At 43.1% G+C, this 25,000-nt stretch overlaps 1 protein-coding gene across 1 annotated transcript in view; it reads right to left on the bottom strand.

Moving 5' to 3' along the window:
- The window catches only part of ttbk1a (tau tubulin kinase 1a), a gene marked incomplete at its 3' end in the record, with an annotated part of 26,819 nt that extends 15,219 nt beyond the window's left edge, over positions 1-11,600 (bottom strand). The window contains exons 1-12 of the mRNA XM_080759041.1: positions 11,478-11,600; positions 10,754-10,901; positions 9,290-9,363; positions 8,468-8,608; positions 5,918-6,022; positions 4,411-4,476; positions 3,955-4,047; positions 3,535-3,660; positions 2,409-2,560; positions 1,895-2,117; positions 1,289-1,458; positions 132-478 (exon numbers count right to left, since the gene is read on the bottom strand). Of these exons, the coding sequence (XP_080615167.1) occupies positions 132-478; positions 1,289-1,458; positions 1,895-2,117; positions 2,409-2,560; positions 3,535-3,660; positions 3,955-4,047; positions 4,411-4,476; positions 5,918-6,022; positions 8,468-8,608; positions 9,290-9,363; positions 10,754-10,901; positions 11,478-11,585 (1,753 nt within the window). The 5' untranslated portion in view covers positions 11,586-11,600. The remainder of the gene's footprint in view (positions 1-131; positions 479-1,288; positions 1,459-1,894; positions 2,118-2,408; positions 2,561-3,534; positions 3,661-3,954; positions 4,048-4,410; positions 4,477-5,917; positions 6,023-8,467; positions 8,609-9,289; positions 9,364-10,753; positions 10,902-11,477) is intronic.
- Between the last annotated feature and the right edge of the window lie 13,400 nt (positions 11,601-25,000).

Here is a 25,000-nt window from a genome sequence, read left to right as displayed (position 1 = left end):
TTAGCGTTAGTTCACTTTAGCTATCGTGTTAGCGTGAGTTCAGGTTAGCTATCATATTAGCATTAGTTCACACTATCATGAAGCTCTGAGCCTGTAGTAGTAGTAGTAGTAGTAGTAGTAGTATATAGTACCTGAAGCTCTGAGCCTGCGTCTCTCCTCTTGCTCCTCTAGGGGGCGGAGTTCTTCAGGCTCGTCATCGGTGGTCCCGGACGTGGTCGGCTGGAAGTCCCTGAGCTCCGCCTCCTTGTCGATGATTACCCACTCCTTGCTGTCGAAGTCTTCCTCCTCGGCCAACGGGACGGAGCGGATGAAGGCGTTGCTGTGAGCCTCCTGGTCCACAGACGGCGCCGCAGAGTCGCCCTGACGACCAGCGCTGGTCTGACGGTCGCCACGGCAACCAGCGTCGATGGACAGCATCTGGGCCGGCTGCGACGAGTAGACGTGACGAGACGGAGACCCTAGCATCTCCATGCGCGACCTAGCATCCACATATAATACATTAGACCCTAGCATCCACATAGAATACATTAGACCCTAGCATCCACATAGAATACATTAGACCCTAGCATCTACGTAGAATACATTAGACCCTAGCATCCACATAGAATACATTAAACCCTAGCATCCACATAGAATACATTAGACCCTAGCATCTACGTAGAATACATTAGACCCTAGCATCCACATAGAATACATTAGACCCTAGCATCTACGTATAATACATTAGACCCTAGCATCTACGTAGAATACATTAGACCCTAGCATCTACGTAGAATACATTAGACCCTAGCATCTATGTAGAATACATTAGACCCTAGCATCCACATAGAATACATTAGACCCTAGCATCTACGTAGAATACATTAGACCCTAGCATCTACGTAGAATACATTAGACCCTAGCATCCACATAGAATACATTAGACCCTAGCATCTACGTAGAATACATCAGACCCTAGCATCTCCATGTGCGACCTGGCATCCACATAGAATACATTAGACCCTAGCATCCACATAGAATACATTAGACCCTAGCATCCACATAGAATACATTAGAGTCGACACCAAGCATCCACGTAGAATACATCAGACCCTAGCATCTCCATGTGCGACCTGGCATCAACATAGAATACATTAGACCCTAGCATCCACATAGAATACATTAGACCCTAGCATCCACATAGAATACATTAGTCGACCCTAGCATCCACATAGAATACATTAGGGTATGGTATATATTATCTATAGCATGGTGGTCTATTATATCTATAGATGGTTCCTTATATTACCGTGTCCCGTAGTCCACTCGGCCCTCGGCCGCAGACAGACGGTCAGATTCAGGGCTGTTTATTCGTCGGTATCTCAGAGATCGGACCTGAGCCCCGGGGGATTCTGGGACACCGCCTCGACCCGGAGACACCGGACACGCCCCTCTGCCCGCCTCTTCCTCCTGAGCGCCCTGAAAACAGGAAGCCACATTGAATTGAAAGGTGTTTTATTATTTTGTCCAATTCTACGAGCTGAAGCTCACAGGACTGTCCTGACCCTCATAATGTGGCCTTCTACTATAGCTGAAGCTCACAGGACTGTCCTGACCCTCATAATGTGGCCTTCTACTATAGCTGAAGGACCCAGGACTGTCCTGACCCTCATAACGCAGCCTCTGGGAATGTATTTTATGGTTAATACATTTACTGTATATTTTAATACTTTTGTGCCGCAGCTGCTGTGGACATTTTAAACAGTTCAACATAGTTCTAGAGACATTCTAATGATCACAACACAATATATATAATATATTACGGGCATTTTACTTACTTTTATCAGGGATAAAGGTCAAAGGTCATATGTTAATTTTCATTAAAAATAGCATATGAATCGTCCAACTGACTCACCTTGCCCAGACTGATCCTGAGTTTGTTTCGGTTGAAGTCAGTCTCCTCCCACCCTTCTCCTCCACCAATCAGCTCGCCGGGGGCCTGGCTGCCCTGCTCTCCGATTGGCCGTCCAGGTTGTGTGGGCGGGGCATTCTCCTGGTCCTGGCTGAGGTGTTCGTCTTGTAGAACATCTTCTGTGTTTTCCCTCTGGGGATCGCCTGGCCCGGGAGTCACTACAGCTCTGTAAATACATAAAATATATACATATATACATATACATTATACTACAGCCCTGTAAAAATGTAAAATAATATATACATAATAATGTATGAATAGATACATTTTAATGTATATCTTTTATATATATTTCTCACCCCATAGCAGCAGTGGGCCGTGTGAGGTTGCATTAGCGCTAATAATGTATATTTATATATTTCCATATATATTTCTCACCCCATAGCAGCAGTGGGCCGTGTGAGGTTGCATTAGCGTCAATAATGTATATTTATATATTTTCATATATATTTCTCACCCCATAGCAGCAGTGGGCCGTGTGTTTTGCTGCGGCTGCGTGGACGCGCTAGTCGACAGCGTAACGTCTCCTCCTCCTTTCTCCCAATCAAACGGCTCGTTTTCTGTGATGACTCTCTCCTTCATGCTGTTGTCAAACACTGACATCAGCAGCTGGAAAATATAACGTTTAATATTCATTACATAATATTTATATGAAACATGACATGAATATACGTAATATTTATAACATACCTGTATACATGATATATTGTTTAGGGCCGCTAGCCCCTCCTATATATACAGGTTTAGTCTTGTCTAGACAAACATTAAAAACGCCATTAATTAATGAACAGAGTATAATGTTTGTTTTGTCTCTAACACAAACAATAAACGCCATTAACACTTATACCGCCATTGCCGAAGTCCTTTGTCAATTATTGAAGCCTAATTTTGATCTGACGCTTAACGCCATTGCCGAAGACCTTTGTCAATTGTGCTTTTACAGTGCATTCGATCGAGCGACCCATAATGCTACTCACGTTAGCCAGTTAGATAGCTGTGTTGTTAGCACAGCACTGGATCGTCCATCTTCGATCGGCGTCGCCATAATAATCAATTCTAAGCATTTATTTCAATGGCCTTTATCTCCTATTCCTTGTCCCAGATGGCATTTTTGAGAGGTCTGAGAGGTGGAGGCAGACCCGACGCGTAGCGAAGGGTCTGAGAGGTGGAGGCAGACCCGACGCGTAGCGAAGGGTCTGAGAGGTGGAGGCAGACCCGACGCGTAGCGAAGGGTCTGAGAGGTGGAGGCAGACCCGACGCGTAGCGAAGGGTCTGAGAGGTGGAGGCAGACCGGACGCGTAGCGGAGGGTCTGAGAGGTGGAGGCAGACCCGACGCGTAGCGGAGGGTCTGAGAGGTGGAGGCAGACCCGACGCGTAGCGGAGTGTCTGAGAGGTGGAGGCAGACCCGACGCGTAGTGGAGGGTCTGAGAGGTGGAGGCAGACCGGACGCGTAGCGGAGGGTCTTCTACCCTCTCAGATATTGTAAAACCGAGTATATGTATATAGTGATGTGATATGTGTACCTGGTAATCTGGATTGGTGTAGTAATCCAGTATATGTATATAGTAATGTGATATGTGTACCTGGTAGTCTGGCTTGGTGTAGTAATCCAAGGCCAGAACATGGTCGAGGAAGACGTTGAATTCTGGAGGCATGTGTTTCAGGAGAATTCTGTGATCATACCGCTCTTTAATCTGGCCCACTTGTTCCTAAAAAACATGCGTGTGCACACACACACACACACACACACACACACACACTTCAGTAGAATCCTGTGATCGTAACTCTCATAAAACATAATCTATTCTATTCGGATCCAAACATTCCCTCAAGGTCAAAGTAAATCTTTTCAGAGTTGATGACATATAAAAGTTGTAGAAATCCCTGTCCCCAACATGTCCCCAATATGTCCCCAATCCCTGTCCCTCCTTCACCTGCATGGTCAAATGTACTCACAATAATAACAATAACAATAACAGCAATAATAACAATAATATAATAACCTTGTCTTTGATCTTCCTCCATGGTAACTGGCCCACAGCGAACTCCACCAGCATGTAGAACAACGACCACAAGTCGTCGTGACGACCCATTTCCTGAAGATAATTTATTCATGTATTAAATGCAAATTAAACACAAAATCATTACATTCATTAATCATAATTATGTGTGTCTGTGTGTCCTGTTCTTATTTCAATGAATCATTTACAGACATTATTATGAATAAGAACAATTGTTTTGCTCTGTTACAATACATTTATACTGATGTAGTGGTGTACTTATATGTACAATACATTTATATTGTGACATATTGGTGTACTTATATGTACAATACATTTATATTGTGATGTATTGGTGTACTTATATGTACAATACATTTATACTGTGATGTATTGGTGTACTTATATGTACAATACATTTATACTGTGATGTATTGGTGTACTTATATGTATACATACTTTGTTTTTGTGGGCGTTGACCGAAGCATAACGAACTGTCCCTCTAAATCCAGCCACCGTCCTGGGCTGAGAAGACAAATATAAACCTCATTAAAATATTCATTAAAATATCAACAGGATGGAAATTATTGATATCAAAACTGATCGCATCGCTCCACAGTCTGGGAGCGTCTGCATTCCGTACAATTCTAAGAAAAGATTATGTGTTAGACGGCCCACCGCGGTCCCGTCACTAGACGATATACATCGAGCTACTTCAGCCACATCCGGGATAACATCCGGTCCGTCGATAAATGTGCTCCGCTGCTATCAATCGCTGGGCTCTCTGATTTAATGGGTTAAATTACCCCGGGCGTTCTGATTTAATGGGTTAAATTACCCCGGGCGTTCTGATTTAATGGGTTAAATTACCCCGGGCGTTCTGATTTAATGGGTTAAATTACCCCGGGCGTTCTGATTTAATGGGTTAAATTACCCCGGGCGTTCTGATTTAATGGGATAATTACCCTGGGCGTTCTGATTTAATGGGATAATTACCCTGGGCGTTCTGATTTAATGGGATAATTACCCTGGGCGTTCTGATTTAATGGGATAATTACCCCGGGCGTTCTGATTTAATGGGATAATTACCCCGGGCGTTCTGATTTAATGGGATAATTAATTACCCTGGGCGTTCGGGGTGTTAACATGTTTACACAGAACAACAAGGAAAGGAAACACAATAATACATTTATAAAATGACATTAGGATGCATAAAATGAATCTACTGAATTTACTGATATCTGATATCTAATTCTACTGGATTGAAACAAACACTCCATCCTATACTTATTGTGCCCTGATTGATTGATTGATCCATTGATTGATTCATTGATTGACAGCTGTCACTCACGTCTCTCCATGCAGAATAAAATCATAAGTGTCCAAAGGAACTCAAACTGAAACACAAAACAACAAAAGGTCAAACAAAGGTCAACAAAACACAAACATAAGTAAATAAAAAGATGAAAATGCTTCAAAATGAAATATAAATATGTTTACAAATGATATATATAATTATATATATAATTAAGCACATATTATGTATACACGCATGAGTCCCACACACACACACACACACACACACACACACACACACACACACACGAACACACACACACACACACACACACACACACACACACACACACACACACACACACACAATAACATTTTATAACATTGTATTTTCTGGGAGGTCGAAGGGTGACCGATCTGTCTGTGGCCAGAACCAGAACAAATCAAATCCATGTTCAAGATGTTTCGAGAGAGAGAGAGAGAGAGAGAGAGAGAGAGAGAGAGAGAGAGAGAGAGAGAGAGAGAGAGAGAGAGAGAGACAGACAGAGACAGAGACAGAGACAGAGACAGAGACAGAGAGACAGACAGACAGACAGACAGACAGACAGACAGACAGACAGACAGACAGACAGACAGACAGACAGACAGACAGACAGACAGGCAGACTCACCGGGCGGACCTCTCCTGTCGTATTGGTATACTGTCGAGCCAAACCAAAGTCCAGCATGTAACACTTCCTGTATGTTGAAGGGAGTCGGCCCATCGCAAAGTTTGACTGCAGCGGGGAAAAAAACAAAGACACAAATCAGAGTCACGTTTAGGTGGAGTCGCCATTTTTATTAACCCATTCTGACCTGAGATCAGATTCATACAAGGTTTCCGCTGGACAAACACTGGTCTGATTAAACCCATTCTGACCTGAGTTCAGATTCTAAAAATGTCAGTCGTTCTTCGATTTTTGGCGCGCTATGAGCTTGTAGATCTGCTATTTTTCAATAGCTAAAGCATAACATGATGCCAACACCATAATGGGTTCCCGTTCAGAATGGGTTAAATTACATTTCTCAGTTACTGTTTCAAAAGCGAAATTATTCAGAATTGAGTGTAGTTTTAAAAGCTGTTGCTACGCTAAATTATTTAGAACGTCAGTAGCACTTCAATGTCGGTTAGGAGTGGGAATATTTCTATTAATTATTTCGATGGCGCCAGGTGGCAGGATAAGGGTAGTTAAAGCTGTGCTGGCCAGCGCCTGCGTTCACTTAGAGACAATCAGTGCTATCATTACATTCATTAGCATTAGCGATGTAGCCCCTCCCATGCACACTAACACTGTAAGGATAGCTCAGCCAAGCATTGCTCAGCCAATCAAATCATGGCTATGGAATGCTCAGAAAATGTGCCTATACTCAAAGCTCTTTACAATGTGTGGCAGTTCAGCCTGCCACTGAGACTGAATGGCTATTTATTGTGTATGTTGCAGAGAATTATATTATTTTGGGATGTGTATGTAAATGAGATGATGATGATGATGCTTGATTGATAATTGGTTGACTCCATTGTAGGGAGCAACTATCAGCTGTGGGGTGTGGGGGGGAACATACCAACAGTATGAGGGTTTGTTTAGAGTACTCTGATTTATCATTGTGTATAATGTGGATAATGTGTGGAATATTAGCTAACACTTTAAATGTGTGTATATGAAATGTGGTGACTCTGGACATTGAGTAACTGGGGAAATTGTGGAATCAATTTAGGGTTGGCATGGTCCGTGGGAGGGGCTTAGCCTATATAAGTAGGGAGACTGCAGAGGTGTGAGAAGGACCGAGGGCCAACCTGCCAGTTGCTGTGTAAATACCTTTGTTTAGTTTTGATCGTGTGAAAAGGTGAATAAAGAACAGACTTCTCTGCATCCAAGGTCTCTGTCTGACAGTTTTCTCCAACTTTTGGCTGTCCTTCCTACAAGTGCCTTATATTTTCGGCAAACACTACCCACACTATAGGGCAAAGTGTGGCACAATGGTCCAGTCATTCATTCATTGGGAGGTGAAGCGTGTGATAATGCTGGCCGTTGGCCGGAGGTTCCAGGGAGTAGACCGGTCCACAACTACATTTCACACATTTCATTTACTAAGACAACATAATACAATGAAAGAAATGCAACATTAAAGGAACAAACACCCCTCCTCCTCCTCCACAGTACTTAATGGCATCTAGAGAGGAGTGCCAGCACTGCAGAGGAGAGACAGGTGACAAACAGACCAATTCAACTTCGGTGTCAATAAATACAAATAAACATTTTTAAACCCTTTCAACCATTGTGTCTATATATAGGGCACGGGCTGGCCTGGCCCGTGACAAAGTGGCGAACAGTCAACGTCAGCGTCCTCACTTTCACACACACCGACGGTGGCGAGTTCACACCGACCGACTCATTGGAGGCAGTGTGGCAGTGTCTTTCCCAAGGACACTTCCACATGTGGACAGGAGGAGGAGCCGGGATTCGAACCGCCGACCCATGGATCATTGGACGACCCGCTCTACCTCCTGAGCCACATCCGCCCCGGCTATGGGGTACACACAGCCACCCCGGCTATGGGGTACACACAGCCACCGCGGCTATGGGGTATACATACAAAGCTGGGCATAGGAGGAGCTAGCAGCACTGCTCAAAAAAGCCACCTTTACCTTCAAAGCAACCAAAGGTATGCCCCATATATCTTGCACGTCTAATTGAACCCTACACACCCACCCGAGCACTCAGATCAGCCAACACAGGGAGGCTGGAAGTAGATTCACTAAAAACACCCAGGACAACACAGGACACACGTCCCAGTTAGGTTCTTGATAACTATTTATATATATATGTGATGTATCACCATGTGTTGTTCTTGCTTATTGTAAATCGCTCTGGATTAAGAGCGTCTGATAAATGCCTACATTGTAAATTGTAAACTACTACTACTACTACTTCTTCTTGCTCCGAGAGTGAGGTCTAGCCAACACCAACTCGGGATTCCTGGATCACTGCCCTCCACATATTTCCTCTCCAACATCAGGTTCTTGAGCTCTGCAGTGTTGTCAGCCAAGCTGTCGCGCCGCAGCACGTCTACATTAGGTGGTACGCTTCTTTCCCCTCCTGGCTTTGCCCTGGGTTGGCCCACTACTACTACTACTACTACTACTACTAATAATAATAATAATAATAATAATAACAACTTACAGGCTTGATGTCTCGGTGCAGGAACCCTACGGAGTGAATTGCTTCTATAGATTCCAGGATCTGTTTCCCGAGGCGGAGCGTTGTGCTCATACTGAAGGTCCCTCTGGGCTGCGAACGGCGCAGGTCTGCCAAGTTACGACCCTGCTTAAATTACACATGTTATAATGCTGTTATTACTGCTGTAAATACATGTGATTGCACTGTTATAACTGCTATTGCTAACGCAGGTCTGCCGAGTTACGACCCTGCTTAAATTACACATGTTATAATGCTGTTATTACTGCTGTAAATACATGTTATAATGCTGTTATTACTGCTGTAAATAAATGTAATTACACTGTTATTACTGCTGCAAATACATGTAATTACACTGTTATAACTACTATTACTAACACAGGTCTGCCGAGTTACGACCCTGCTTAAATTACACATGTCATAATGCTGTTATTACTGCTGTAAATACATGTTATAATGCTGTTATTACTGCTGTAAATACATGTAATTACACTCATTACTGCTGTAAATACATGTAATTACACTGTTATAACTACTATTACTAACACAGGTCTGCCGAGTTACGACCCTGCTTAAATTACACATGTCATAATGCTGTTATTACTGCTGTAAATACATGTTATAATGCTATTATTACTGCTGTAAATACATGTAATTACACTGTTAATACTGCTATTAACTAACACAATAACACTGTAACATACAGTATGTTATGTCATCTATAACATACGGTATGTTATGTCATCTATAACATACAGCTTGTCATGTATGTTATGCTGACATGTTATTATGATCATCTGTCCGTACCTGTAGTTGCATGACGACATAGTTGAACTTGTCATTTCTCCCACAACCAATAAATTTACACACATGGTTTTTACCTGAAAGAAAACACAAGCAGGTTAGTAGAATATAGCTTTAGTGTCAATATGTTACAGTTTATACTGGCAGAAAACACAAGCAGGTTAGTAGAATATAGCTTTAGTGTCAATATGTTACAGTTTATACTGGCAGAAAACACAAGCAGGTTAGTAGAATATAGCTTTAGTGTCAATATGTTACAGTTTATACTGGCAGAAAACACAAGCAGGTTCGACTTTAGAATCAATAGGCTATGTTACAATTCATACTGGTAGAAACTATTACACTATTATATTATATTATTATTATTATGGTATTATATTGGTTTATCTATGTTATGATTTATACTGGTAGAGATTATTATTTGTACCAGTTATTGTGCCATAACACTACAGTTGAGATTACAGATTACAGGAAACAACAATGGGTTAAAGGTATATTCAGTGATTTCACTCAAAAAACCTTAGGTTTCGTTTTTGGCTGTGGGACCTAAGCCTTCGTCCAATCAGGATAGAGAGTCAAAAACGAAACCTAAGGTTTTTTGACCCCCAGGGGTTAACTGGGGACAGGGAGGAACTCCTTATATGGTCAGCACACTCTATAGTAGAGAGGATTATCACAACAAAACAAAAAAATAAGTGATATTTGAATTAAGTGAAATCACTGAATATACCTTTAAAGTCTCACCTTTATTATTTAGGTTGTAAATCATGTTCTAAAATGTTTGACACATGCAGTGCTTCCTGGTTCTGGCCTAGGAAAAATAAAGAGGAAAGGTGCACGGAGGTGTGGCCCGGTCTCCTGCGGGAGGTTTGCACATGCTCAGTGTATAGAGGAAGTGTGATGATGGAGTGTTCCAGCAGAGGTGCTAGATAGAAACTCACACTTTGTGATGTGAGATCCAGAACAGTTGGGAATTAAACAGCAGTCACCCTTCCCTTTTCAAATGGTTTATGTCATCCACAGCATGAACACTACGCTACGCTGCTACGTAGATGCTACGCTACGCTGCTACGTAGATGCTACGCTACGCTGCTACGTAGACGCTACGCTACGCTGCTACGTAGATGCTACGCTACGCTGCTACGTAGATGCTACGCTACGCTGCTACGTAGACGCTACGCTACACTGCTACGTAAACGCTACGCTACGCTGCTACGTAGATGCTACGCTACGCTGCTACGTAGATGCTACGCTGCTACATGGACCTCACATGTAGAGTTTGTGACACCTACGACGCACCACCATTCTGACTATATGATCTGTTTGCCCAAATATGGAGATGTCTTTATCTGTGAGTCCTTGACCTTTTATCCTCATATATGAGGTTAGACGACAAAACAATCCATATTTGGGCATAGAGAAAGACATGGTGTTATTAGAATATACAAGTCATTATCATGTTGTTACCCTGCAGTTTCTTCAGAACAGCCACCTCCATCTTCAGAACCTGTTTGGGTTGCTGAGCCGACTCCACCTTCAGAGCAACGTTCTCCCTGGTGAGAAGATCCAAGGCTTCGTAGATCTCCCCGAAACCTCCACCTCCGATCTTCTTTAGCTGTTAAAAAGGTTTAGGGATAGGGTTAGGTTTAGGATAAGGGTTAGGTTTAGGGTTAGGGTTAGGTTTAGGGTAAGGGTTAGGTTTAGGTAAGGGTTAGGTTTAGGGTAAGGGTTAGGTTTAGGGTAAGGGTTAGGTATGGAGGTATAACTTATCACTTTCCATCGGTCCTCCACCATACAGTTGGACGGTAAGATGCTTCTCTGTAAGGGTTAGGATTAGTGGAAGGGATAGGGGTAGGTTTAGGGTAAGGGGTACTGGCAAGGGGTACTGGTAAGGGGTACGGGTTAGGGTAAGGGGTACTGGTAAGGGGTACGGGTTAGGGTAAGGGGTACTGGTAAGGGGTAAGGTTTGAGTTGTAACGTACTACTTTCCATCGGTCGTTAGGTGGTAAAATGACCACCTGCTCTGTAAGGGTTAGGTTTAGTGGAAGGGTTAGGGATAGGGGTAGGTTTAGGGTAAGGGGTATAGGGATAGGGGTAGGGGTAGGTTTAGGGTAAGGGGTAAGGGGTAGGGATAGGGGTAGGTTTAGGGTAAGGGGTAAGGGGTAGGGTTAGGTATGGAGGTATAACTTACTACTTTCCATCGGTCCTTCACCATACAGTTAGGTGGTAAAATGTCCACCTGCTCTGCCGTTCCGTTCATGTTGTTGTTGTCATTGAGACCAGGAACTAGACACTGCATCTGCCAGCCGGACAGAACCCGCGCTGCGCCCAGCTTAAACGAGCCATTTATCTGTTAGAAAACAAACACCAATTAACACCAATTAACATCATAACCCATGTTCTCCGTGGATATGTCTGTCTGTCTGTCTGTGTGTATTTTATATATATATCACATACTGTATGGAATATAATTACCAGCACTTCTCTACTGTGCTGTTACAATTACAAACTGTTATTCTTAATGTTAATAATACTGTGCTGAAATGTACAGTTACTTTACTTATACATGTTATATTGTAAGATATCAAACTGTATTTCCCTCATTATATAATATGTAAAATGTAGCACATCTCACCTTCCAAGTCCAAAAGGACAAAATACTCACATTTCCATTCATATAATATGTGTTTCATGTTACAAAAACAACATGTACGCGTCTGTCTGTCTGTCTGTCTGTCTGTCTGTCTGTCTGTCTGTCTGTCTGTCTGTCTGTCTGTCTGTCTGTCTGTCTGTCACATGATTGGTCCTGTGTCCAGTGGTTGAAAGGAAGACATGTGATTGGTTGAACAGTGACCATGCTGCTTCATGCCATGCTGCAGGCCATCCAATCAGCATGCAGAGTTCTGCTGGCCTGGTCAGAGGTCAAAGGTCATGTCTGTCTGTCTGTCTGTCTGTCTGTCTGTCGATCTGTCCGCCTGCACATCAGTCAGTCGGTCACTCAGTCAGTCGGTCACTCAGTCAGTCGGTCACACAGACGACAGACAGACAGACAGACAGACAGACAGACAGACAGTGTATTTCAGGTGCTGTAATATTTTCAGCAGGTTTTCTGCTATAAAGCTCGTCCTTACCTGGACTGTCCTGACATCACAAACACCTTTGAGACGTTAGAGCATAAATCACTCAATGTTGGATCAGGGTCAGAGTTATAAACTGAACGCTAACGATGATAACGCTGTCAGTGACCCTAACAGTGACCCTAATGCTGACAGTAATAACACTGTCAGTAACCCTGACAGAGTTAAACCTAACCTTAGAGAAGAAATAGAGTTGAGTTATCGCTAACCCTGACAGTGATAAGGCTGTATCTCAATGAAGGGTTAATACTTGCAGCTGGTCTATTCCTTCAACATTTAGATCCGGTGGGATCTTATATTTGTTGAAGCAATAAAACAGTGGAGCTGAGAGAATTAAGCAGTTCCCTAGTATTAGCGATGTTAGCTAACCATGCTAATGCTGATCCTGTTAGGTTAGGTTTTACTGACCCTGTTAGGCTAGGTTTAACCATAACCTTTGACCTTTGACACGGTTAAACTTACATAACGTTCGTTCAGGTTTGTGTGATCAGGACAGTGATCAGCAGCCAACAGAAGGTTCAGGACAGTAACAGCCAATGAGCAGCCAACAGAAGGTTGGCTGCTGGACAGTATAACAGCCAATGAGCAGCCAACAGAACGCAACAGTGTTTTCAGCTGCAGTGTCAGTTTTAGTAGCGAGAAGTTCACCCAAAACATGAACCTGACTCTGATTGGACAGACAACTCACCGCTGAGCCAATAGAAACAACGTCATTTCTTTGGGTGGACAGCTTGTTCTGCGTTTTAATAGCAGTGACGCTTCAGTACTTCAATGTACAAGTACAACAGTACAGCTTCAGTACTTCATGCACATGTACAACAGTACAGCTTCAGTACTTCATACTTAAAGGTACAAGTACAACGTGTACGTCATAGTGAAATACTTAAAGGTACAGTGTAGTGTGTACGACGTCATAGTGAAAAAAATTACACCAAGCAAAGTATTCAATCGCTGCAGAGCATTCAGAGTAGCCAGGGGGCGGGGCTACAGCATTTCCCCGCTTAATTTATATTGGACAGAGTAGCCAGGGGGGGGGGGGGGGCGGGTCTACACCAGAGCCATAGAGTAAGACAGAGTTGCGACATTGAGGGGTCAGAAAACTGAGCGCTCGAGCTCTGTTCATAACATAATGCTTAGAACACCAAAATGGGGTAAATGAGCCCACACAGAGTGAAATATCTGTACAAATATTACAGTATATATGAATACGGCACCCGGAGGAAACCCTGAGGCGAAATGGACATAGTGGCCGAATTTGGTATCGCAGCGTGGGCCCAGACACATGAACGCGCTGCTCCGTTGACTATCATTGTGCAACGTTCACGATGACACGTGAACGCTGTTTCATACGTGAACGCGTGCCATGATAGTCAACGGCACAGCGCGTTCATGTGTTTGGGCCCAATCCATCCCAGAATGCACTCTGTTCCTACTCCGGAAGGAGGAGTGAAATTGCCTCGTGCGCTTTTGAGCAACTTAATGCAAGTGGATGGAAGGAGAACTCGGGTGCCGTCTCTATTCATGTATACTCTAAGGTACAAATACATTACACTGCATACAGGAAGTACTCTGTATACTACAATAGATACAGGAGTACACGGTATACTACAATACACTACAGGATATACTCTGCAGGGAAATGCTGTCTTTCCATTGGTGCCCAGGTGTCAGGTGACGTCTGCAGTTATTTCCCGTCTCTCAGCCTCCACCAATCAAATCACCCGCTGCCAAAGCATGAAATAGAACCGCTAGAGTTACTGTGAATAAATTAATAAATGATCATCTCATTAAATAAATCTGCCAATCAGCACCGAACAGAAAGGAAGTGAAAAGTGGGGAGGTGCCAGAAGCCAAGAGGAAGTTTCAGTGCATTCAGCCAATCAGCTCTCTGGTCAGAAGAGGAAGGAGGGGGGGCAGCGCGCGGAGGGGGGGGGGGGGTGCAGCGGGAGAACTTAACCGAACCTCACCATAGTTATACGATCCTTGAACTTTGACCCCTCGACCCCGGGCCTTACATTAAACCAGTCAGCTACACACACACACGCACACACATGCACGCACATGTGCGCACACGCAATGCACGCACACACGCGCACACACACACACACACACACACACACACACACACACACACACACAGAGTTACAGCCGGTCAGGTGGAAACAGTGAAGAGTTAAAGCAACGTTATTTGTCCATCTAGCCTGGACAGACCAATCTTCCCCCAGAGACCAGAGTCCATCTAGCCTGGACAGACCAATCTTCCCCCAGAGACCAGAGTCCACCTAGCCTGGACAGACCAATCTGCCCCCAGAGTCAATCTAGCCTGGACAGACCAATCTGCCCCCAGAGACCAGAGTCCATCTAGCCTGGACAGACCAATCTTCCCCCAGAGACCAGAGTCCACCTAGCCTGGACAGACCAATCTGCCCCCAGAGTCAATCTAGCCTGGACAGACCAATCTGCCCCCAGAGACCAGAGTCCATCTAGCCTGGACAGACCAATCTTCCCCCAGAGACCAGAGTCCATCTAGCCTGGACAGACCAATCTGCCCCCAGAGACCAGAGTCCATCTAGCCTGGACAGACCAATCTGCCCCCAGAGACCAGAGTCCATCTAGCCTGGACAGACCAATCTGCCCCCAGAGACCAGAGTCCATCTAGCCTGGACAGACCAATCTGCCCCCAGAGTCCATCTAGCCTGGACAGCATGCAGACCAATCTGCAACCATGTGGGGCATCATTTTAGATAGTAAATTAACATGGTCAAAGCAGGTTGATAAGACTGTTGCAGCAATGGGAAGAAGTCGGTCTGTTATTAAGAGATGTTCCAAATACATACCACAACAATGCATTCCCCAAATTGTGCAAACACTGGCCCTCACTCATTTGGATTATTGTCCAATGGTATACGGTATGTGTGTAGCTGTACAGGTTCAAGAATGTCCACGTATCTTACAGATGTCTGATATTGGTTTTATTTGTCATGCTGCTTTCAACTCCTCCAGTCACCAAGACCAGTGGCGTGCACAGATAGACACTAGGGGGTGCTAGAGCACCCCTGCACTTTTGGCAATGTGCTCTTTAAAAAAAATATATATATATATAATATTTAATATTTAAAATTATAATATATAATATAAAAAAACGCTTCTACTATATTATTTAGGCCTACACAATCTAAAGCTATGTTTCTATGTCAGTGGTTCTTCGATAAAAAAGCAGACCTACAAGCTCGTAGCGCGCCACTCGGTGGCGCGCTATGAGCTTTTTCAATAGCTATAGCACCAAAAAGGGTTCCCGCCCGAAAATGCGCTGCACAAGGAGCCCTTTTTTCACTTGAGCACCTGCCCCTCTAAATGTCTGTGCACGCCACTGACCAAGACACCGTGAAAACTATAATAAGGAAACAATGACATTTTGTTCAAGTTTTTGATTCCATATACACATTGTAAACAGTAGTTAGAGAGTCCACACATGTGCATTCAAAAGATCAAACAAAGTCCATATATTTCTACATTACAGCAACATTAGGCAATTCACAACAAACACATTACACTCAAAAAAACATAATAAAGAATGTGTACCGTGTGCGGCTTTGAACCATGTGCAGATTACTCAATATTTGTCTCTCTCTGACGTTCCCAAAAATACAACTTCTATCCAGGAACTCAGTTCAACCTCTGACCCCTTATTGACAGGTGACATCATGTGAGTGACACTCTGATCATGTGACTACCTTTGCATAGGGTGCATTTTTACCTTTTGATATATTCTTTTAACATATTTATTGCCATTTTAATTATATTTATTCACAATGAAATCAACCTTTTTTATCCAAGTATGATCATAAATGTTGCACAACAAAAAAACATATTTAATATAATTTAAGTTTATACCTGAAACCACTGTCTCTCATTCTGGGAGACAGTTACAGTATGGTCTAGTGCTGCAAAAAAAATGATTTTGTCAAATTACACTTGGTCCAAAATAGAGCTGCACATATTTCTCTGTGCTGTAGAAAAAGAACAAACACCAACAGAATGCATGCCACGTTGGGATGGCCGCTGATGGAGGACAGACTTCATATTTCCCTGCTGGCTTTTGTCAGAGGTATTATTGCATCTAAAGTTCCGGCTGTCCTGTTATTGCAGGCTGAGTTTCAGCTCTGATGAACACACCTACAATACCAGACATTCAGCACTGTGTTGCTTTCGTCGACTAAAACTAAGACGAAAAATGTTCGTCGACTACCTTTTTTCACTGACTAAAACTAAATAAAAACGAATCTATGATGACTACAACTAAGACTAAATATACTGACAATTTCGTCAACAAATAAAAACTAGACTAAAATTTTAGGAAGGGACTAGTGGACAAGAGATCCAGTTTTATGCTGGGTTGCATGATGCAAATAGCAGATATACAATCTCACAACACGTCGCAGCGCGACGCGTTGTGAGATTACAAAGTGTAAAATATGTCATTACAATGACATCAAGGCCTGTCAAAACACATTTTAGTCGACTAAATCTACAGTTGATTTAGTCGACTAAAATCGTATGACATTTAGTCGACTAAAACTAGACTAAACACTAGAACATTCCAGGTGACTAAAATGTGACTAAGACTAAGTGAAAACTATTCAAGAGACTAAGACTAAAACTAAAATAGAAATTTGCTGCCAAAAACAACACTGCCTACAATACCAGACATCCAGCACAAGGTATTTTAACACCTACAATACCAGACATTCAGCACAAGGTCTTTTTACACCTACAATACCAGACATTCAGAACAAGGTCTTTTAACACCTACAATACCAGACATTCAGAACAAGGTCTTTTAACACCTACAATACCAGACATTCAGAACAAGGTCTTTTAACACCTACAATACCATGGAGACATTCAGAACAAGGTCTTTTAACACCTACAATACCATGGAGACATTCAGAACAAGGTCTTTTAACACCTACAATACCAGACATTCAGAACAAGGTCTTTTAACACCTACAATACCAGACATTCAGAACAAGGTCTTTTAACACCTACAATACCAGACATTCAGAACAAGGTATTTTAACACCTACAATACCAGACATTCAGCACAAGGTCTTTTTACACCTACAATACCAGACATTCAGCACAAGGCCTTTTTACGTTTTCCCATCTCAGAAAACGAATGCAAAGCAACACACAGTAATATATTTAGAGCAATGAAACAGCTGCATAGTCTTCCATCACAAATCAGACATCAGGCAACAAGTAAATGAGATTTTAAAAATAAGTTAAAGAAATATCTCATGTCACTTGCTTTTTGAACACTGTTTAACTGTAACGGTATAGGTTACTCAAACTGAAGTTGTATTTATGGTTGCAATGTTATATTTATGAATCACTTGTTTTATATTTAGTTGTATCTTATTTTTTTAACTGTTTTTCTTACAGTCTTCAGGGCTTAAAGCCAAAAATAATCCCAAGACTGAAAAAGTTTTTTTGCAAATCTGCACTGATCTCATTAAATGACCCCTATGAAATTATCAGGACTGAAATCAGTCCCCAGGACTGAGAACTTTAAGCCCTGAGTCTTGTAAAATGTATTTCATATGATGTAATTGTAATGTATTTTATGTGTGGACCCCAAGAGTAGCTGCTACTAAGGTAGTAGCTAATGGGGATCCAAATAAACAAAAAAAACAGAGTCCATCTAGCCTGGACAGACCAATCTGCCCCCAGAGACCAGAGTCCATCTAGCCTGGACAGACCAATCTGCCCCCAGAGACCAGAGTCCATCTAGCCTGGACAGACCAATCTGCCCCCAGAGACCAGAGTCCATCTAGCCTGGACAGACCAATCTGCCCCCAGAGACCAGAGTCCATCTAGCCTGGACAGACCAATCTGCCCCAGAGTCCATCTAGCCTGGATAGCATGCAGACCAATCTGCCCCCAGAGTCGCGGGGCACCAATCAGTGGCAATGGCATTGCCACTACTCGTCTGCATACTAAGTATGCAGACACCATGGGGCACCAATCAGGGCTCAGTATGCAGACACCATGGGGCAGCCAATCAGGGCTCAGTATGCAGACACCATGGGGCACCAATCAGGGCTCAGTATGCAGACACCATGGGGCGGGTTCATGATAATACTGGCCTATCTGGAGGCTCCAGGAAGTAGACCACAAGGTCCACCAGTACATTTTATTTACCTTCAGAAGTTCCTTAGACATGCAGAGCAAGCCGGCGACAAAGTACAAACATAAATTATCTTCAGAGTATGAGCTGTTACCCTCTGGTAGACGCTACAGAGCATGTCGTTGCAAGAGCAACCGCTTCAAACTTTCTTTTGTTCCAACCGCCACATAGTTCATAGTTCTTAGTGGGGAAGGGACTTCTTGACCTTCATCAGTTATTTATTGCACTTTACTGTGATTGTGATACTATAAACTGTGAATACTCTAGCACTTTTTTTATATTATATACCTTCTCTTATTGCAATTTGCACTTCTCTTGTGATACTCTTGTGACTTGTACTTTGCTACTGAAGAATATTAGGATCTCATAATTATACTGTGTTGCAAGGCCTTAGTCAAATGTGTAATTAACATACAGTAGACCTTTTGGTGAACAGCTGCCTAGGGGTGTCGGCCTCTCAGGAGTAGCTAGGAGCCTAATTCCGGTCTATGTAAATTAGGGGTCTGTTGACCTGAGTTGATCAAGGACTTTGCTACTAATAGATATGCACCATGTCGATCCCCTTGACCAAATGTGGAATGTTTAAAAGGTGGCTACGATGCTATCATTTTAGTCAGTCAGTCGGGGGCGCGAGCCTGTTGAGACGTGAGCCAGCTCGGCTGGCTGGCGTGATTCTCTATGCTGTTGCTGTATGCTGTACTCCGTTTGAATAAACATCTTGGAACTCCAGTTCGTCTGCTGCGTGCACATTTCTCCTCTGTATGGTATATTATATACATCAGATGGTGCCAGAAACCGGTCATGTTTGGTGTGTCTTCACGTCAGATGAAACAGTACCAGCGGCTTTTTTCCCGTCTAATTCGGTGGAGGGGAGTTTTTGTGTGCGGCGACGAAGGTGCTCCAGCGGACACGACCCGACCGTGATCTTGTCCATTCGCAGCGGGGATGATGACGACGACCACCGCGAGGAGTGTTGTGCGACGGGGACCGATGACGAGCCACCGGACGGGTGGGCTGCGGAGAGGTCGATGGAGCGGCGACAGCCACACGGAGGCCTTGGTCATTCATCACGTCGGCGCGGGGACAGCGATTGCGGGCGGGGATCGGTGAGACGCGGCACGGAGCAGCAGTGGCCGACTGACCTAAGCTGTGGGCCTTCGCGGACCTGCTCGTGGGGTCTGTGATGAAGATGTTCCAGGCTTTTCTTTTCGTCCCATCTCTGTTGTGAACAGAGTTGGGAGGGGGGAGAGGAATGAGGATGACGAGGACAGCGGGACAACAGCAGTGAACAGACTCTTGAACTTTGATCCGTGCAGCTAAGCGAACAGTTCGAGGTAAACTAGGAAGAGCAGCATACATGAAGAACTTTCCTTTGTCCAATTCGGAGGGGAGACGAACTTTCCTTCTCTCTGTTTAACAAATAGTGCGTCAAGTTTGTTTTCAGCATGAATTATAATAGGCCTCATGTTGGTATGTGTTTGTCGTATAATTAGATAAGTTGAGTCATTTAGCCTAATTATGAATCAATGAGGTATTTTCCTATAGATATGAAGAGATATGTGATATTATTGTTAGACTCTGGCGTGTCAATATGTATCTACTTGGATCACCAGTGTGTGATGTTGGTCAGGGTAAGTCCGGAGTGTCTTAGCTGATAATGTGTATTTAACATTGAATAGCAGAGTTTAGTTTGTAAATCATGTTGGTTATTACGTATCAAAAAGTGCTCTTGTAAAATGGAGCTGAAAGCGGCATATGTATTGTTTAATGTCAGTTAACTGTACTAATCATTTTTCCATTATTCATATACGTATGGATGTCTGAAAACCATGTTGGGGGAATTCTGTACTGTAATGCTGTTCTTTTTTGGTTTCTCGAATGTATTGTCTAAGCTAAGGGTCAAGGGGGGTGTAAGATAATTATGGTTCCATATTTTTAGATGATCATCTTTTGATGATCAAGGGGGGAATATGAAGAATATTAGGATCTCATAATTATACTGTGTTGCAAGGCCTTAGTCAAATGTGTAATTAACATACAGTATACCTTTTGGTGAACAGCTGCCTAGGGGTGTCGGCCTCTCAGGAGTAGCTAGGAGCCTAATTCCGGTCTATGTAAATTAGGGGTCTGTTGACCTGAGTTGATCAAGGACTTTGCTACTAATAGATATGCACCATATCGATCCCCTTGACCAAATGTGGAATGTTTAAAAGGTGGCTACGATGCTATCATTTTAGTCAGTCAGTCGGGGGCGCGAGCCTGTTGAGACGTGAGCCAGCTCGGCTGGCTGGCGTGATTCTCTATGCTGTTGCTGTATGCTGTACTCCGTTTGAATAAACATCTTGGAACTCCAGTTCGTCTGCTGCGTGCACATTTCTCCTCTGTATGGTATATTATATACATCACTACTACTGTGCATATTGTCTTTGTGTATTGTCTGTCTGTTTTAAAAAGCGTTGATGTATGTACAAATGCACTTTTGCCCAAGACAAATTTCCCCTCGTGGGACAATAAAGTATATCTCATCTCATCTCAAATAATGCTGGCCAAAAGCAAACCAAAAACAACAAAATTACCACTTTTAAGAACACAACAAACAGCAACTGTTCCAGGGTTTGCCTTCTACATTGAGGCCCTGCTGGCTGCAGTCTCCCTTCTAGCCTCTACTGTAGTACTACTGTAATACTACTGTACAGTCGTACTACTACTAGTGTATAAAGCTCTCAATGGTCTCGCACCTTCCTACCTACATGACTGCCTGCCTAAATATGTCCCAAACCGACCCCCCTAAGGTCTTCCACTGCTGGCCTGCTCACTTTGCCTAAAAAAATGGCAACTAAAAAATACGGGGAAGCAGCGTTTTGCTTCTATGGGCCGACGGCGTGGAACAAACTCCCACTGTACCTTCGACAGGCAGCCTCTGTAGACATTTTTAAAGCACAGCTCAAGACCCACTTGTACACTCTTGCTTTTAATTGATCTTTTATTAATTTTTGTTATTCATGTCCTCACTGTATTGCTGTACTGCTCTTGCTTTTCTCCATTGCTCTGTAAAGCACTTTGAGCTGCATTTCATGTCATGAAAGGTGCTATACAAATAAAGTGTTATTATTACCGCTACTGCTACTACTATTGTCTGTATACTACTAGCAGCTGCAGTCTCCCTACCAGCCTCTACTACTGTAAAGAAAAGGCGCTAATCGGAGTTGCCGTTACTTTTTTTTTTTTTTTTTTGCTTCGCTGAACTTCTCTCTCCTCTCTTCCTTGACTTCCGTGTGGACTTCCCATTGTACCGCCTCCCGCACCGAGACTGGCTATAGCTGCCTCTGATTGGCCGACAGGATGTTTATAATGCTGTTGTGTCGTTGGAGGCGGGACATGGGAAGTGGATATATATATACTATAGTGGATATAAACAGTCGTTCAGCCAGAGGGAGAACAGTAAACTCTAAACAGTCCTTCAGCCAGAGGGAAAACAGTAAACTCTAAACAGTCCCTTCAGCCAGAGGGAAAACAGTAAACTCTAAACAGTCCCTTCAGCCAGAGGGAAAACAGTAAACTCTAAACAGTCCTTCAGCCAGAGGGAAAAAAGTACACTCTAAACAGTCCTTCAGCCAGAGGGAGAACAGTAAACTCTAAACAGTCCTTCAGCCAGAGGGAGAACAGTAAACTCTAAACAGTCCCTTCAGCCAGAGGGAGAACAGTAAACTCTAAACAGTCCTTCAGCCAGAGGGAGAACAGTAAACTCTAAACAGTCCCTTCAGCCAGAGGGAGAACAGTAAACTCTAAACAGTCCTTCAGCCAGAGGGAGAACAGTAAACTCTAAACAGTCCCTTCAGCCAGAGGGAGAACAGTAAACTCTAAACAGTCCTTCAGCCAGAGGGAGAACAGTAAACTCTAAACAGTCCTTCAGCCAGAGGGAGAACAGTAAACTCTAAACAGTCCTTCAGCCAGAAGGAGAACAGTAAACTCTAAACAGTCCTTCAGCCAGAGGGACAACAGTGAACTCTAGTGGATATAAACAGTCCCTTCAGCCTAGAGTATAACTAACATACAATGAGAAAGACATTAATTTATAAAGTCATCACCACCAAAGGCTAATACAACTTGGCAAGGATATTAGAAAAGCCCTTTCTGCTGAACAACTGCTCACTCACCTTTGAAGAGATTAAAAAAAAAAAAAAGATATCTGATATAGCTTTATTGATTACTGGAGGGAAATCCGTCTTTTGGATCACTGTCGGTATGTGGGAATGCCTGGAGAATGGATCTGTTCCGGGCATGGCTGGATTCATATCATATCACTGTCATTTGTGGGAATGGATGGTGTCACACTTTGACTCAGTGTGAGGTAGTGTCTGCAAACAAGACACTTGAATCAGCTCCACCAATACTAAAAGACACTCAAAAGCAAGTGAGTTCTTTGTTGCACAATCAAACAGTTTTTTGTGTTTTTTGTGTAAAACTATCTGACACATTGGAAAGAAGCAACACAAAAGCAGAGTAAACTAGAATGCTATCTGGCCCTAAACAGAGAATACACAGTGGCAGAATGCCTGAGCACCGTGACCGACCCAAAACAAAGAAAAATCTTAACTAGGTACTACAGACTCAGCGAGCACAGTCTCGCGATCGAGAAAGGCCGTCATAGGCAGACCTGTATCCCGAGAGAAGACAGACTATGCACCCACTGCACACAAAATGAAGTGGAAACCGAGCTACACTTCCTAACCATCTGTCCATTGTACCAAGACATCAGAGACACATATACTTCCCACAGATTACAACCACACACAGAGATTTTGAAAACATGACCAATGACAAAAAACTCCCTTATCTGCTGGGCGAAGTACAACAATGTGCAAACACAGCAGCAAGATTTGTGAGTTGCTGTGATAGGAGAAGGATATAAAATGGAACACAACCACCCTAAAGACTAACCATTGTTTATATTCCTGCACTATACCTGCATCGAGTGATCTTGGTACATAGAAATTGATCTATTGAAGATTCTGACTTTCAAATGTACATTATTTTGATTGTATTGCTGTATTGTTGTCTCATGCCAATAAAGCCCTTTGAATTGAATAAAAATAAATAAAAAATGTATTCACCTCATGCAGGGTTAGGTGTCATCACCCATGAAATGGGTGATCAAAACAAAACAGCACACAGAGAAGTATTTACAGCCCACTGGCCAGGTTGGCTCTCTAGGTCTGCTCTGCTCCTAGCCGAATGTCGTTTTATACTAGGCAACTAGGGTCCCTAATCGGTTATTCCACTCTCCATGGGATGCAGATGTACATACCCTCCGTTCACGGAGAGCAGCACGCCGCTTGAGTGTTGGTGAGATGTTTCAAGCGGCTATAGAAGACAACGGAAACGTGGGCGAAATCGCATTAACCACCGATGCCGTTAAGTTTTGGCTTCCTCACTTCCTTGACTTCCTTGTTGACTTCCCATTGTTCCGCCTCCCGTGCGGCGACTGGCTAGCTGCACGTCCTAGTTACTGCCTCTGATTGGCCGTGTCGTGGGAGGCGGGACATGGGAAGTGAGGAAGAGAGAATTTCAGAGAAGCCAAAACAAAAAAAGATTAAAATCACACCCGTGTGAACTGAGTGGTGCAATTCCCCCCCCCCCCCCCCCCCCCTCTCTGGTGCCCCCTACTGGTGCTAATAAGTCATATACTCGTGCTCATGACCACTGCCACATAGGTGTACACAGACATTGCTGGTTGTAGGAGTGGTTGCACCACTATGGGCTCAGATCCACGCCAATATTATCTGTGTGTTCGTAAAAGAAAATGCGTAAAAAAACAATCTATAAAAGAAAAATGCGTAAAAAAACAATCTGTAAAAGAAAAATGCGTAAAAAAACAATCTGTAAAAGAAAAATGCGTAAAAAAACAATCTGTAAAAGAAAAATGCGTAAAAGTTACAGATGCTTTTTTTGGTTCCCCAGTGATATCACTGCCAAAAATCACATGACGGCTGAGAGCCAATCACTTACGAACAGAAAAAAAAACAAGCTAAGTTACAGATGTTTTTTTTGGTTCCCCAGTGATATCACTGCCAAAAATCACATGACGGCTGAGAGCCAATCACGTGAGGCCTTTTCCTCTACCCAATCAAAAAGCTCCATAAGTCTGCCTGGCAACTGAGGTTGCCATGTTTGTCTGGGGCTACGTTATAAGTATAAGTATAAGTTTATGAGTTACAAGTTTAGCTATATTATATCCATATATTGTCTTAAAACAACCACTTAATGGCATTATTGACTAATTCATTATTTTATAATGATATATATATATGATATATATATATATATATATATATATATATATATATATATATATATATATATAAGTTTATGATTTACAAGTTTAGC

The sequence above is a fragment of the Protomyctophum bolini genome (genome assembly GCF_963924005.1).
Source record: "Protomyctophum bolini genome assembly, chromosome: 3".
NCBI classification, from domain to species: Eukaryota; Metazoa; Chordata; class Actinopteri; order Myctophiformes; family Myctophidae; genus Protomyctophum; species Protomyctophum bolini.
This window is presented reverse-complemented; position numbering and strand designations above follow the sequence as displayed.